Source organism: Acanthochromis polyacanthus, chromosome 5 (genome assembly GCF_021347895.1).
Source record: "Acanthochromis polyacanthus isolate Apoly-LR-REF ecotype Palm Island chromosome 5, KAUST_Apoly_ChrSc, whole genome shotgun sequence".
Taxonomy (NCBI): domain Eukaryota; kingdom Metazoa; phylum Chordata; class Actinopteri; family Pomacentridae; genus Acanthochromis; species Acanthochromis polyacanthus.
Window position 1 is genome coordinate 44,707,246 of NC_067117.1, and position 15,494 is coordinate 44,722,739.

The window sequence follows — 15,494 nt, forward strand, 5'->3', positions numbered from 1 at the left end:
AATCCCAGCAACATCTCAGTAAAATCTCAGCAAAATCCCGATATAATCAAAGTATAATCCCAGTAAAATCCTGGCATAGTCCCAGTAAAGTCTCAGTCAAATCCCAGTTCAATCCCTACTAGAAGCCGTTGAAAGCTTCAGGTTACAGCGTATTTCTCTGGACAGGTCCTCGTACGGCGGTAAAGTCTTAATTTCCTTCCTGGGGATCGTGAGGTGATATCTGATCACACTGACCTGCATGCGGTAGAAGTCCTCAGGATGTTCCACCACCACGCCGTCAGCCAGGATCAGAAGGTTTCCCATCTCACTGGAGTTATGAGAGGAGAGAGAGGAGGAGGAGTTGCGGACTAAAGTCAGAACAGCAACAGGACTGGAAGCAGGAACAGGAAGGACAAATTAAAAATGGAGGAGGAGATGGAGGTAAAGGAGAGAGGAGGAGGGACGGAAGGAGGACAAAAAATCCACAGGAGTCGTGCAGAAAACAACCGAAAAATAACATCCAAACATAAACGAGGTGATTCAGAGCGACGCCGCCATGCAGGAGGCAGAACGAGGGGATGAGGAGCGACAGCCAGAGAGAAAAAGGAGAAGTTCAGAAAGATGTGAGCAGAGACACCATGAGGAAATCATTAATGAGGAGGTGTGTGCTGGAAGGTCACTGTGATGGAAGACTCCCTGCAGCGCTCAATGAAGACAATGAAGTAAATTAAAATAAAACGAAAAAATGACACTACAGCTGGTTAAAGAGAGAGACGGAAAACCATGAGATGAAAAACCACTACAAAGAGACACAAAACAACCACAAAGAGACACAAAACGACCACAAAGAGACACAAAACGACCACAAAGAGACACAAAACAATCTCAAAGAGACACAAAACAACCATAAAAAGACACAAAACGACCACAAAGAGACACAAAACAATCTCAAAGAGACACAAAACAACCATAAAAAGACACAAAACAACCATAAAGTGACACAAAACAATCTCAAAGACACAAAACAACCACAAAGAGACACACAACAACCATAAAGAGACACAAAACAATCTCAAAGAGACACAAAACGACCACAAAGAGACACAAAACAATCTCAAAGAGACACAAAACAACCATAAAAAGACACAAAACGACCACAAAGAGACACAAAACAATCTCAAAGAGACACAAAACAGCCATAAAGAGACACAAAACAACCATAAAGAGACACAAAACAACCATAAAGAGACACAAAACCACAAAGAGACACAAACAACCACAAAGAGACACACAACAACCATAAAGAGACACAAAACAATCTCAAAGAGACACAAAACAGCCATAAAGAGACACAAAACAACCACAAAGAGACACAAAACAACCATAAAGAGACACAAAACAACCATAAAGAGACACAAAACAACCACAAAGAGACACAAAACAACCACAAAGAGACACAAAACAACCACAAAGAGACACAAAACAACCATAAAGAGACACAAAACAACCACAGAGAGACAAAACAACCACAGAGAGACAAAACAACCACAGAGAGACAAAACAACCACAGAGAGACACAAAACAACCATAGAGACACAAAACAACCACAAAGACGCAAAACAATCTCAAAGAGACACAAAACAGCCATAAAGAGACACAAAACAACCACAGAGAGACACAAAACAACCATAAAGAGACACAAAACAACCACAAAGACGCAAAACAACCTCAAAGAGACACAAAACAACCATAAAATGATGACAGACACACAAAACAACCACAAAGACTTCTTGTTCTTTTAACGATTTTCTCTAAAATCAGGACATTTATTAGTGGAGACTTTTTTTAAATGTTAAATGAAGGAAGAGGAGGAAGAGGAGTCATGAAGGTTGGTGATGGCATCAGAGGAATCGTTGTGTGTCTGTGTGTTACTGTGTTGTGTGTCTAACCTGTGTGTTGTGAGTCTAACCTGTGTGTTGTGAGTCTAACCTGTGTCGGTGCATCATCTTGAAGCTCTCGGGGCTCATGGGGCTGTGTGAGGAGAGGATTCCTCTGTTGGTTTTATCCAGTCCAGGTAGACCCTGAAAGACCACATAGAAGCACTGAATATTACCCTGCTGTCTGAGGAGTTACCGAGGTCAAACCTTTGTACACGTGTGAAACCATTTCTACACGTGTGAAACCATTTCTACACGTGTGAAACCATTTCTACAGATGTGAAACCATTTCTACAGATGTGAAACCATTTCTACAGGTGTGAAACCATTTCTACACGTGTGAAACCATTTCTACACGTGTGAAACCATTTCTACACGTGTGAACCATTTCTACACGTGTGAAACCATTTCTACAGGTGTGAAACCATTTCTACACGTGTGAAACCATTTCTACAGATGTGAAACCATTTCTACAGGTGTGAACCATTTCTACAGGTGTGAAACCATTTCTACACGTGTGAAACCATTTCTACACGTGTGAAACCATTTCTACACGTGTGAACCATTTCTACAGGTGTGAAACCATTTCTACACGTGTGAACCATTTCTACAGGTGTGAAACCATTTCTACACGTGTGAACCATTTCTACAGGTGTGAAACCATTTCTACAGGTGTGAAACCATTTCTACAGGTGTGAAACCATTTCTACACGTGTGAAACCATTTCTACACGTGTGAACCATTTCTACAGGTGTGAAACCATTTCTACACGTGTGAAACCATTTCTACAGGTGTGAACCATTTCTACACGTGTGAACCATTTCTACAGGTGTGAAACCATTTCTACAGGTGTGAAACCATTTCTACACGTGTGAAACCATTTCTACACGTGTGAACCATTTCTACACGTGTGAAACCATTTCTACAGGTGTGAACCATTTCTACACGTGTGAACCATTTCTACAGGTGTGAACCATTTCTACACGTGTGAACCATTTCTACAGGTGTGAAACCATTTCTACAGGTGTGAACCATTTCTACATGTGTGAAACCATTTCTACACGTGTGAAACCATTTCTACACGTGTGAACCATTTCTACACGTGTGAACCATTTCTACAGGTGTGAAACCATTTCTACAGGTGTGAACCATTTCTACACGTGTGAAACCATTTCTACACGTGTGAAACCATTTCTACAGGTGTGAACCATTTCTACACGTGTGAACCATTTCTACACGTGTGAAACCATTTCTACACGTGTGAAACCATTTCTACACGTGTGAAACCATTTCTACACGTGTGAACCATTTCTACACGTGTGAACCATTTCTACAGGTGTGAAACCATTTCTACAGGTGTGAAACCATTTCTACAGGTGTGAAACCATTTCTACACGTGTGAACCATTTCTACACGTGTGAAACCATTTCTACAGGTGTGAAACCATTTCTACACGTGTGAACCATTTCTACACGTGTGAAACCATTTCTACACGTGTGAAACCATTTCTACAGGTGTGAACCATTTCTACACGTGTGAAACCATTTCTACACGTGTGAAACCATTTCTACAGGTGTGAACCATTTCTACACGTGTGAAACCATTTCTACAGGTGTGAAACCATTTCTACAGGTGTGAAACCATTTCTACACGTGTGAAACCATTTCTACACGTGTGAACCATTTCTACAGGTGTGAAACCATTTCTACAGGTGTGAAACCATTTCTACACGTGTGAAACCATTTCTACAGGTGTGAAACCATTTCTACACGTGTGAACCATTTCTACAGGTGTGAAACCATTTCTACACGTGTGAAACCATTTCTACAGGTGTGAACCATTTCTACACGTGTGAAACCATTTCTACACGTGTGAAACCATTTCTACAGGTGTGAACCATTTCTACACGTGTGAAACCATTTCTACAGGTGTGAAACCATTTCTACACGTGTGAAACCATTTCTACACGTGTGAAACCATTTCTACACGTGTGAAACCATTTCTACACGTGTGCAAATCATCTGCTAATATGTAAAACCATCTGTAAATGTTTTAACTATCTGTAAAAGTGTAACTGATGACAGAGTGAAGGAGTGAAACGTTCAGAGCTGGCAGAGTTCAGATTGTGACTCGGTGATCTGATCTGGCAGGACTTCCTCGTCTGCAGAAACATCTAATGAAGCTCCTCCACCACAGAAGGAACCTCTTTTTATTTCAGCTCAGGATCATTTCTGACCTCCTGTCCAACGTTTCTTCCTCTCATCGTGTTCAAAAGGACCTGAACAAAGCAGACAGTGGTTTTATTTCCTCACACTCACATGGCAGAGGCTGCTCCTCATCATCTGGAACTGATCGATCAGCTTCTTGTGCAGGGGACGCATTTCTGGGTGCACCAGCTTCTCATGCACGGCCAGGCCGACTCCCAGGATGTGGACCTGCATGAAGAACAGAAAAACATGGAGAGTAGAGATGTTATCTCCTTTACGAGGTTCATAAAAGTCTCTCCAGCTCCACCTTTGGCCTCCCTCAGATTACTCTGCAGTTCTACAGTTTATTTTATCCAAAGATCCACCACATGAAGGATCTAGTCAGGAGAAGATAAAACTAGTCCCAGTGTGGTCAGAGGACATCTGGTGTCGACCATCACGTTACCTCTGGACAGAACATTTACAGCTACTGACCACATTAATGGAGCTTTTTGTCTGAGGCTGATTCTTGGATGTATTCTGGTCTGTTTATGTTCACCTAAAGGTCTCAGTCAACCAAGGAAAACCTGCAGCGTGGATGAAAACCCCCGGCCAGATGTGCTGCTGTACATCCAGCTGTTACTGGAGGAGAAAACTGCAAATGTAGAAAGGTTTTACTGGATGAAGAAGAAGCTGAAGAAAGTGTTGGTGGGGTTTCCAGGAAGTTCTGGTCCCAGAGTTCAGGTCTCACCTGCTCCTGCATCAGGTCTTTGAGCTGTGTGATCTTCTCAGTGTCCTCAGGGTGGCTGGTGATGTACTCCTTATCAAAGAAAGCCTGGTGACAAAGAAACAACACACAAAACACATGAAGTCATCATTATAGCAGACCTGTTAACGTTGGGGCTGATGTTACCGTGTTGATCTATAAATATTAATTTATGACGGGTCTACATGAAGGAGGAACCACAAACTGAAACCAAACTTCAAAGACTTAACAGCGATCGTCTTTAGCTGCTGGTACAGATTCACAGAGACCACGAATAAAAAATAAAAACTATAAATAAGAACATTTATTAATATTCACACTAAAGTATCATTGTTAGTTAATTAGGAAGTCATGAACCGACCTTCAGCTAACACATCTACGAGGGGCGTTCAATTAGTAATGCCCCTGACCCACTTCTAGTTGTCTGATCCAGCTGAAATTTTGCATGTGCAACAATTTATATCTCTATGGGTTATGTAGCAAATCACAGCTGTGAACTAATTGTGGTTTCTGATTTATACATCTTTGAACTGAGTCAGGTGTGAAATTGAGCCTACCGTGTTTCATGCAGTTATCCGGTTTTTGTATTTGAAAGGACGCACACCACAGAAGACTTTTGATGAAATGAAAGAAACTTATGGTGATGATGCCCCATCATATGACCTTGTAAAACACTGGCATCGTGAATCCAAACATGGTTGGATGTCCGTGGGGGGCGTAGAGTTCCAGCCATGCTTGGATTCACGATGCCAGTGTTTTACAAGGTCATATGATGGGGCATCATCACCATAAGTTTCTTTCATTTCATCAAAAGTCTTCTGTGGTGTGCGTCCTTTCAAATACAAAAACTGGATAACTGCGCGACACTCGACAGGCTCAATTTCACACCTGACTCAGTTCAAAGATATATAAATCAGAAACCACAATTAGTTCACAGCTGTAATTTGCTACATAACCCATAGAGATATAAATCATTGCACTTGCAAAATTTCAGCTGGATCAGACAATTGGAAGTGGGTCAGGGGCATTACTTATTGAACGCCCCTCGTAACATCAAAGATAAGCAAAGAAAGAACAAAACATCTCTTCATCTGGCTGTAAAATATTAGAATAAAATACTTAGAATGAAACAACGACAAAGAGACACAAAACTACCACAAAGAGACAAAACTACCACAAAGACACACTGGACCTCCCCTGACCTCCTGGTATCGGGCGATGCCTCCGTTGACGGCGGCGTCGATCACTCCGTTCAGCGTCATGCTCAGCAGGTTGATGTTTCCATGCAGCTGCTTGTGTTGGTACTGGCTGATCAGAGTACGCAGCTCCTGGTTCTTGTTCTCCACCACGGAGATGGCGTTTTCTAACGGACTCACCTCCACCTGAGACACACAGAGGAGTTAACCAGCAGGAGGTCTGTCCATGTCCAACACCCTGTCCGATGTTCTCCAGGCTCATAGAACCGTTCAGTAGTAGAACAGATCCGGTTTAAATCTGGTATTTATACACTCACACACAGAAAAACATGCTAGCTTATCGACATCTCTCTGAGCTTCCTTGACTCCACTCACCAGCTCCCTCTTCTCCACCTCAAACCAGCGTGAAATCCCCGGCAGAGGATGGCTGAGGATCAGAGTGGTCCGTTCTATCCACAGACTCTGAAACCACAAACGGCAGCAGATGAAAACGTTCAAACTCCTCCAGTGGACCCAGACTCCATCCTCGACGTCCAACTAGAATCAATCAGCTATGGGGGATTTTAAACTTTAACTGGAGCAGCTGTTCTAGTGTTCTTTTGGTCATTTTTGTGCTAAATTTGGCATCCTTTTGTGTAATGCGTGTGTGTTTTTGTGTCATGTTTTGTTTATTTAGGCATATTTTTGTATCTTTTAGAAACGTTTAAGTTAGCTAAGCATCCTTCTGGGTCATTTTTGTGCTATTTTACTATTCTTTTCTGTATTTTGTCATTTTTATGTTATTTTAGTGTCCTGTTGTGTCTTTTTGTATCATTTTTTGTTTATTTAGGCATCCTTTTGTATCTTTTAGTCATGTCTTACTTAGTTAAGCATCCTTCTTTGTCCTTTTTGTGTTACTTAAGCAACATTTTGTGTCTTTTTGTGTCATTTTTGTGCTATTTTAGCATCCTTCTCTGTCTGTTTTGGTCATTATTCTGTCTTTTTGCCATTCATTTTTTTGTTTATTTATGCATCCTTTTGTGTCTTTTCTGCCTTTTTGTGTCATTTTTGTGTCATGTACACATCGTTCTGTCATTTTGTGTCATTTTAGCATCCTTTTCTGTCTTTTTGTGTCATTTTTCTGTCTTTTTGTGTCATTTTTCTGTCTTTTTTGTCCTTGTGTTATTTTTGACATTGTTTTGTCTTTTTTGTGTTATTTTTGTGTACGTTTGGCATAATTTTTTGGTCTTTTTTGTGAACAGGTTGTTTTAATGGAGAATAATGAGGAAAACAAACATTTATGTTGGTAAAAAGCTGCTACAGGAAATGATGTCAGACAGGAACGCTGGTAGAAAACTGTTAATGTGTGCTGATGTTTTTATTTTACCGATCATTGCAGCTGATTATTGACAACAGATTATTGATTATAGGTCTGACTGTCTCATAATGAAGGAAATCACTTCTCTGTAGTCAGCACTAATAGATAATCAATGCTGTAATCAGTGATGAGCTGCAGTACGTCTCAGGGATGTCATGTTCTTGTTATTATTGGATGTCGTATGTTCAGCTGAACGACCATGAAGGCCGATTGGTGGTGAGTATCTGTAGATGGCAGTGTAATAACGAAGGCGAACCTCCTCCGCTCACCTTGAACTCATTTTCTCGGTCTTTGGGTCCTTTGTGGAAGGGTCTGTCGTAACGGAAGCGCCGCACGTTGTTGACGCGGTAGAAGCTCTTGATGCGGTCTGGAACTCTGTCCATGGAGAGGACGCCAACGCTGTCCGGTACCGGCGTTACGGCGTAGATCTGGAGGTCTTCAAGGAGGGGGGAGGTCAAGGAGGTCATCGAACTGACGGAAACACAGACTGGGTTTCATGTGACAGCAGCTTTATGGACTGAAACACTAAAACACATGATCCAGAATGACTCAGTGAACATGAGTCCAGCAGATCTACTTCCTGTTTCACCTCACATCCACAATGCAAAAACTCTACATCTTACCAAGTCTATTTGTCTTTTTTTTAGTCAGAATGTTAGCCTAGCCTCGCTAGACCCATTTTCTGAAGACGCAAGGGTCTAGGGCCGCTCGACAGGGAGGGAGGCAGGCTAAAAGGTTGTCTTTCAAATCACTCTGCAGCAATTGGGTAGGTATACAACCAATCAGTGCAACGAATAGGCTGACGGAGTTCCTAGAGCACCGGCGGATTGTGGCTAAGTCCCATTAGCTTCCCAACCAGCGGAGCCAACTGGTATATTAAGGATTTGCCATATCCCGTCGGCATAAGTCCAAATACGTCTTTCTTCTCAATGAAACACTTCAGTGCCGTCCTTTGTTTATCTTTCAAGTTGAATTTTAGCTTCAAATCTTTAAGGGCTGTGGCCAAAGCCGAGTCCAAAGATAACTGTTTATTGTGCGCCGGTTGTTTCTGTCAGAATCGTCGCGCCTCTGTCGTCACTTAGTTACGCCCGCCTTCTGACTCTACACTTCATGGTGATTGGTCCGGCCAGTTTTAGGAGAATCCAACCTCGAGCCTTATGGAGGGTAACTAGACCCACCCTGGCAGAGAATTAAATTCGTTGCCGTGGGTTGTCTAGTGCGGCTAGGCTACTGAGGACCACCTTGTGCTGACGTCATGCAGCCTGCTCAGTAACAGGCATCAGGTGAATGTTCTGAAGGATACACTGAGCGTCACACTGCAGGATGGCCTCGTCTGGCTGGTTGGGGTGCTGCATGGCGATGGCTTGTGGGAATTCTCCCAGCATCCTCTGCTGGAAGGCCTCCAGCCTCTCGTAGTCATGTCCACGGCAGACAAACTCTTTGTTCTGGTGGGAGTGGGTCAAAGAACAAGACAGAGTTAATGGATAAAGCAGCTAACCTTCTGAACTCTGAGCAGCTTCTGGACGTGTTTCTTTTGTTCCCGTCTCGTTTTTCTTCTCACTCATGTTTAATCTAAAGTCTGCAGCTCTGAGGAACCAGAAACATGAAAAAGAAGAGTTGTCTGCTGTAGCAGTTAGAAAGAATCAGGAAATAATGTTACAATTCTTTGATTATTTATTTTTAAAAAAATAAATCCACAGGTCCAGCAGCTTCCTAAGTGTCCACAGGGAAAACAGAAGCTTTACATAGTGTAGATATTTAACTATCTGCATGTTTCCATCAGTAGAAGATGTTCCTCCATGCTGGATGGATCACCACCAACCTGCTCCTCTGTTCTGTTTCTGAACCATGCTGACTTTATTTATTTATCCAGTAGCTTTGGTTTCAGTCTAAAGTTGTCCAAAATGATGTAAACTTTACCAAAGCAACATTAAATTGTCAAAAAATGAGCTAAAAATGCTACAGAATGACCCAAAACTTGTGTAAAACACCTTGAAACTTGTCTAAAAATGTCCAAATTAATTAGAAAACTGTCTGAAATGACTTGAAACTAGTTAAAAATGACTCAAAAATGGTTCAAATTTTCATCCAGTAGCTTCAGTTTTCCTCTGTCTTTCTTGTCGTCTCTGTTTTGTGTCTTGTTTGTCATTTTTGTGCATAGTTTTTGTTATTTTATGTTTTGCCTCCACATACTCTATATATTTATGCTTCATATCTAGATATATTTCCTCTCAGTCTCTCTGTGGAAACACTGCTTGCAGTTCAACCTGAAAACTCTGAATGTTCATGCTAAAAGCTGAGTCAGTCAGACTTTGAGACATGTAGAATAAAGGGATTATGATTGGGTACATTTCCAAAGCTGACTGTTCTGTTTTTGTCTTTCTGGCTCTGATAAACAGTGTTATCTGACAGAATACGTGCCCTCAGGTGGACAGTTCAGAGGGTTAAGGGCTGTTACTTTTCAGACATATTTGATGAGCTGTAAAGAGAGCGACTCACCCTGAGGAAGAAGGGGAACTTCCTGCCGTAGAACCCCACCCTGAAGAACTCCGGCTCCAGGCGCTGCTGCTCCATGATGTTGTCGTAATACGCCGCCTCCATTTTCTACACAAACGGGCCACAGAAGGTCACGTCTGACTTTTTAAACGCTTCAATATAAACTACAGAAAAGCCTGTCTGGATTTATTACATGACGCTAAAGACGGAGCAGAAACCCTCTGGACTGGAGGACATTCATGGACTTTCAGACTTAAAGGATACAATGTGGTCCTTCAACGTACTTTCACACAGCTCCACCATAACATAGACAGCAGGTTCTACTGATGTTAGAGCCTCAACAGGTGGAGAAATGTGGACCAAAGACTGGATGTTAGTAGAAACATGGATCCATCCATAGATCCATCCATGTGTTCTGCTGAGTCCCTTTCTACTTTTAAGAGACAATTGAAGACTCAGTTGTTCAGAGAACACCTAGGCACTTAATCTGACTCCACCTTAGGGGTAGAATAAGTCAGGTGGTCCAAAACCCAGCACTTATTTAGCGCTGACAAGTTGAAAAAACAAAAAAATGGGGGGTGGTTGGCAATTCTTCTGCAACTTGATGGCAACACCTTTGACCAATCGCACTTGAAGCACTTTTTTTTTACTTCCTACAGGTTTTTCCTGATGTCTGAATTCTTGCTTGTGTTGTACGTCGCTTTGGACAAAAGCGTCTGCTAAATGAAACTGTAGAATTGTAGATAAACACTGACAGGAACTTTATGACGACACTAGACCAGCCTGGATTAGGGCTGGACCCGAATATCCGAATATTCGCCCGCCCCCGCCCATTCCCGTTCGGACGTTACCGGGTGGAACAAATATTCTGCGTTGTCTTCCCTTCGCCTTCGGCCCACATCGGCTCCTCCATTCGTGTTTCTTACCACCACCTGAATGGCCGGGTGGCTGCTGACTCTGACGTCACGCTTCACTTCGTTGTATAAACACAAGACAAGATGCTGAAGACCTCCGAATGTTCTGGCCCCCCACCCCACCCCGTCGGAAGTTACGGAGCAGACCGAATATTCAGATATTCGTCTTTAATAGGGCCCGAATATCCGAAGACCTGAAATCACAATTCAGGCTAGCCCTAGCTTGGATTGGAGCTTTTCCTCTTTTTTCCATTTTCAAGGCCCAATAATTAGAATTCTGCCCTCTGCTGGATCCACTGACTCATTGTTTGTCCTCAACACACTGATGTGAATGGAAGTTTGATTTCTCAGATACTAAACCTCTAAACGGCTTCACAGGTAAAATGAAAGGATGAAAGTTAAAAAAAGAATCCAGCTCTGAAAACTTGTTAGGAGGATCTGAGACGGTGCATCGACATGTGGCCTGGATTAACAGAATAACTGCAGATTTAGAGGAAAGCAGAGCTCACCCGGATCCAGCTGAGGCTCTGGTAGTCGTACAGAGATTCGTACTGGAAGGCCAGCTCCCTGCACAGAGGAATGCCATACTCCCAGCACTGCAGGACAAACACACAAACACAGCGCTGTAGTGAGCGCTAAAGAAAAACAACTGCAGCCAAAACGATAACAGGATCAGGACTTTTAAACCCAAACTACCAAATAAGTGCAGGTTTCAGCTGCTTAGACGAGCTGCAGACATTTAAAAATAAAGATCCCATTTTTACTGTTTTCCAACATTTTCTGGACAAAATAAAGGATGAATCAATAAAATACACCTTTCAGAACCACTGGTTTGTTCTCAGCAAACACATGAAAAACATTAAATCTGTTTAGAGGCTAAATGATAAAAATGAGTTTCTGTTTTTATGGACAATGTTCCTGGAATTAGCTGCAGCATCATTATCTCAGAAACCAGCTCTTCCAGCAGCTTTAAATATGCTTTACTCATCTGCACTTTTCCTTCACTGTTTGTGGGAATTCAATGAGTTTTAACTCATTTAATTTAAAGATCTGCTATCTCAGGGGAACCTTTCTGACTAAATAAACAATAAATAAAATGACCGTGATTCGGTACATCTGAGCTGCTCAGATCATCTCAGGGTTAAAAGACTCGAGCTGTTCACAGATCTGGAATTTATTCTGGAGTCTGGACATCAGGAGCCTTTAAACTAATCAATCAAATCTTAAAATACATCCCAAAACTGCTCGGTACCCAGCATGACGATACTAGCTGCTGTTCTGATTCACAACAGAAAGCCACGAGGAACAGTCTGAGGTGTTGACATGGTCTCCACACTCCCCAGATCTCAACCCAGTCCAGCATCTGTAGGATGTTCTGGACAAACAAATCCGATCCATGAAGGCCACAGCTCACAACTTCTAGGACCTAAAGGATCTGATGCTAACATCTTGGTACCAGATACCACAGCAGACCTTCAGGGTCTAACAGAGTCCAGATACCACAGCAGACCTTCAGGGTCTAACAGAGTCCAGATACCACAGCAGACCTTCAAGGTCTAACAGAGTCCAGATACCACAGCAGACCTTCAGGGTCTAACAGAGTCCAGATACCACAGCAGACCTTCAGGGTCTAACAGAGTCCAGATACCACAGCAGACCTTCAGGGTCTAACAGAGTCCAGATACCACAGCAGACCTTCAGGGTCTAGAGGAGTCCAGGTCTTGATGAATTACCAGCACATTAATAGGAGGTGGTCATGATGTTAAACCGGGTTGGTGTAGCTCACTGAGGTTCAATGATCTGGAGAATAATTCATAGACTTGCTTCTGCCTGTGATGCTCGTTGCCTCTGACTCGTCTTTAAATCATATTTTCATGTATTTCTGTCCTCCTACCTGCTGTGACTGCAGCAGTGTGTGAACCCCACTAACCCTCACAGAGAGTCTCCTCACCTTCCCCTTGTTGAAGTAGTGGATGACTTTGCGGCAGAGTCCCTCCTTCCGATGCCACTCGGTCTGAGCGGGGTAGTGCAGGAACTCTTTGAGGGGCCGTTCATCCCAGTGCAGCAGCTCCCAGTACAGCAGCAGAGTGAAGGCCGCCTCTGTGGACATCAGCAGGACGGCAGTCACATGACCGGCAGTGTGTGTGTGTGTGTGTGTGTGTGTGTGTGTGTGTGTGTGTGTGTGTGTGTGTGTGTGTGTGTGTGTGTGTGTGTGTGTGTGTGTGTGTGTGTGCGGTACCGGTGTAGTTCTCGGCCTGCAGGTGCATGTCACACAGCTTGTGGATGTAGCGGATGTACATCTCCTCCTTGTTGATCTCTGACTTGTAGAAATTCTGACAACAAACAAAACAATCCGTGTGTCAGTTGAAGAAGTTCAGAGGTCGGTGTGTGGACGTCAACATCAGGATCTGCACTAAGGACGAGGTTTGATTTTTATTCCTGATCTGATCTGAGTCATACAACATCTGGTAGTTAGAGCCTCAACAGCTGGAGAAATGAGGACCAGAGACTGGATTTTAGTAGAAACATGGATCCATCCATAGACAGACACTCACAGGAACTTTATGCAGACACTAGACCAGCAAATCTTTAAAATGTCCATGTTCAAGGACCAATAATTTTTCATTTGTGTCACTTTTGACAATTCTGAGTAATTTTTAACCAGTTTCATCTTATTTTGGACACATTTCAAGACATTTTGGTAAATTTTGAGTCACTTTTAATAGATTTCAAGGAATTTTGGACAATTTGGAGTCATTTTTCAAAAGGTTTTTAGTAATTTTGGACTGTATTTATCTTCTTTTGGACAAATTGTGGGTCTAAACATCTAAAACTGGAACCTTCTCTGGTCAAACTTTAACCCGTGAAATTCTACTGATGTTAGAGCCTCTACAGTTGGAGGAATGTGGACCAAAGGCTGGATTTTAGTAGAAACATGGATCTGTGCAAATGTTCTGGCCACAACAATGCAACCATTACAGGACTTCCAGGGAGAGTTACGAGCGCTGCAGGAGCAGTGTGAGCAGAGTATCGTTCACAAGGAGATACTGTGATCTTAGAGTCACCAGATCTCAATCTAAATGATCCTATTTCATACACAGAGAACTTGTCAGGCTTTAAAATTCTTCCACACGTCGGTAGACATACCAGGAGATTAACTGTGCAGCCAATCTTCTTGTTTTCCGTCTCATCTCCCTTCATACAGTCCCTGGAGAAACAGCAGACCAGTTAGTGAACAGCTGTCAGAAAGCACTGATCTGAGTCCTACAGGTACAAAGATAACTGACCTGTAATCCAGCAGTCGCTCCATCAGTCGAGTGACGGAGGTAACAAAGGAGATCCCCGTTTCCCTCCACGTCTCCTGCTCGATTTTCTCCAACAAACTTCACAGAAAACATGCAAAAGTTAACAAACACATCGACAAACCCACAGCGTGACCTCCAGGAACCTGAAAAGACGTGTGTTGTGGACGGCAGCAGGTGGAAAGTGAAGAAACTCCAAACACAGGACTGACATTTCATTTCCACTCAGACCAGAAATTATTCAGTGTTTCTTTACAAAGCGAGCTGATTCTGCAGCAGACTGTCTGTAAAAATGTACAAGTAGTGAGATTTAACCCCCTAAACCCTAAAAACAGCTGCTGGCTTTGAAAGGCATGACTTAAAAAAATCACCGGATTACACCAAATATTAGAACATGAATCTGTAAAAAAACTAAAGAAATAATGGGCGGGTTTCCAACTTTTCCGATGGTCCATGAACGCATCATGTTTGACATGTGGGTCCATCACATAAAACAACTAAAAATCATTATAAAATAGTGATAGTTCAACATTTATACTTTATGCTCAATGTCTCATTTTTAAAAATCTTCCAAAAAAAGACTCAAAAATGGATTAAATACGGTCCAAATTGTCATTTTGAATATTTTTGAGTCATTTCTAACTAGTTTCAAGTGATTGTGGACAGTTTTCAAGTTAATTTGGACATTTTGGGGTATTTTGGACAGTTTCAAGTTATTTTAGATGAGTTTTGAGTCATTTTGACCATTTTAGGTCATTTTTTGACATTCTAATGTTACGTTGCTAAAGTTTTAAATGATTTTGGATAACTTTAGACTGAGTAAAACCAAAACTGCTGGATGGATAAATAAAGTCAGCATGGCTCAGAAACAGTGAGCAGAGCAGCAGGTTGGTGGAGATCCATCCATCATGGAGAAACAGAGGCTTTAAAAATGGAAATAGTTCAACATCTATGAAGCTGTGGAAAACGAGTCGACAGGGAGGAAGGATGAGACAGGAGCAAAGAGAAACATCCAGAAACTGGTCAGAGTTCAGAGGGTTAATGTTAAAGAGAGCTGAGAAGAAGCCGGTTATCAGGAGGTCAGAGTGGGCCGGTTGCTTCAGAGAACTCACAGAACTTTCCTGGTTAAAGCATCGAAACCTTTTGTAGTGAAAGGAAGTCTGTTTGCATCAGCAGGACTAACTAAGCTCCTACCACAAGTTTAACAGATTAACTCCTCCATCACGTTCTACAGATTAACTCCTCCATCACGTTCTACAGATTAACTCCTCCATCATGTTCTACAGATTAACTCCTCCATCACGTTCTACAGATTAACTCCTCCATCACGTTCTACAGATTAACTCCTCCATCATGTTCTA

At 42.4% G+C, this 15,494-nt stretch overlaps 1 protein-coding gene across 1 annotated transcript in view; it reads right to left on the reverse strand.

Annotated features, from left to right (window-relative positions):
• The window catches only part of LOC110965027 (dedicator of cytokinesis protein 3-like), a 43,077-nt gene that overhangs the window by 13,089 nt on the left and 14,494 nt on the right, over nucleotides 1-15,494 (reverse strand). Inside the window, 14 exon segments of the mRNA XM_051948731.1 lie at nucleotides 235-370; nucleotides 1,969-2,060; nucleotides 4,235-4,351; nucleotides 4,854-4,937; nucleotides 6,071-6,250; nucleotides 6,440-6,526; nucleotides 7,691-7,857; nucleotides 8,725-8,866; nucleotides 9,921-10,025; nucleotides 11,341-11,427; nucleotides 12,783-12,931; nucleotides 13,071-13,164; nucleotides 13,979-14,039; nucleotides 14,119-14,214. Coding sequence (XP_051804691.1) covers nucleotides 235-370; nucleotides 1,969-2,060; nucleotides 4,235-4,351; nucleotides 4,854-4,937; nucleotides 6,071-6,250; nucleotides 6,440-6,526; nucleotides 7,691-7,857; nucleotides 8,725-8,866; nucleotides 9,921-10,025; nucleotides 11,341-11,427; nucleotides 12,783-12,931; nucleotides 13,071-13,164; nucleotides 13,979-14,039; nucleotides 14,119-14,214 — 1,597 coding nt within the window.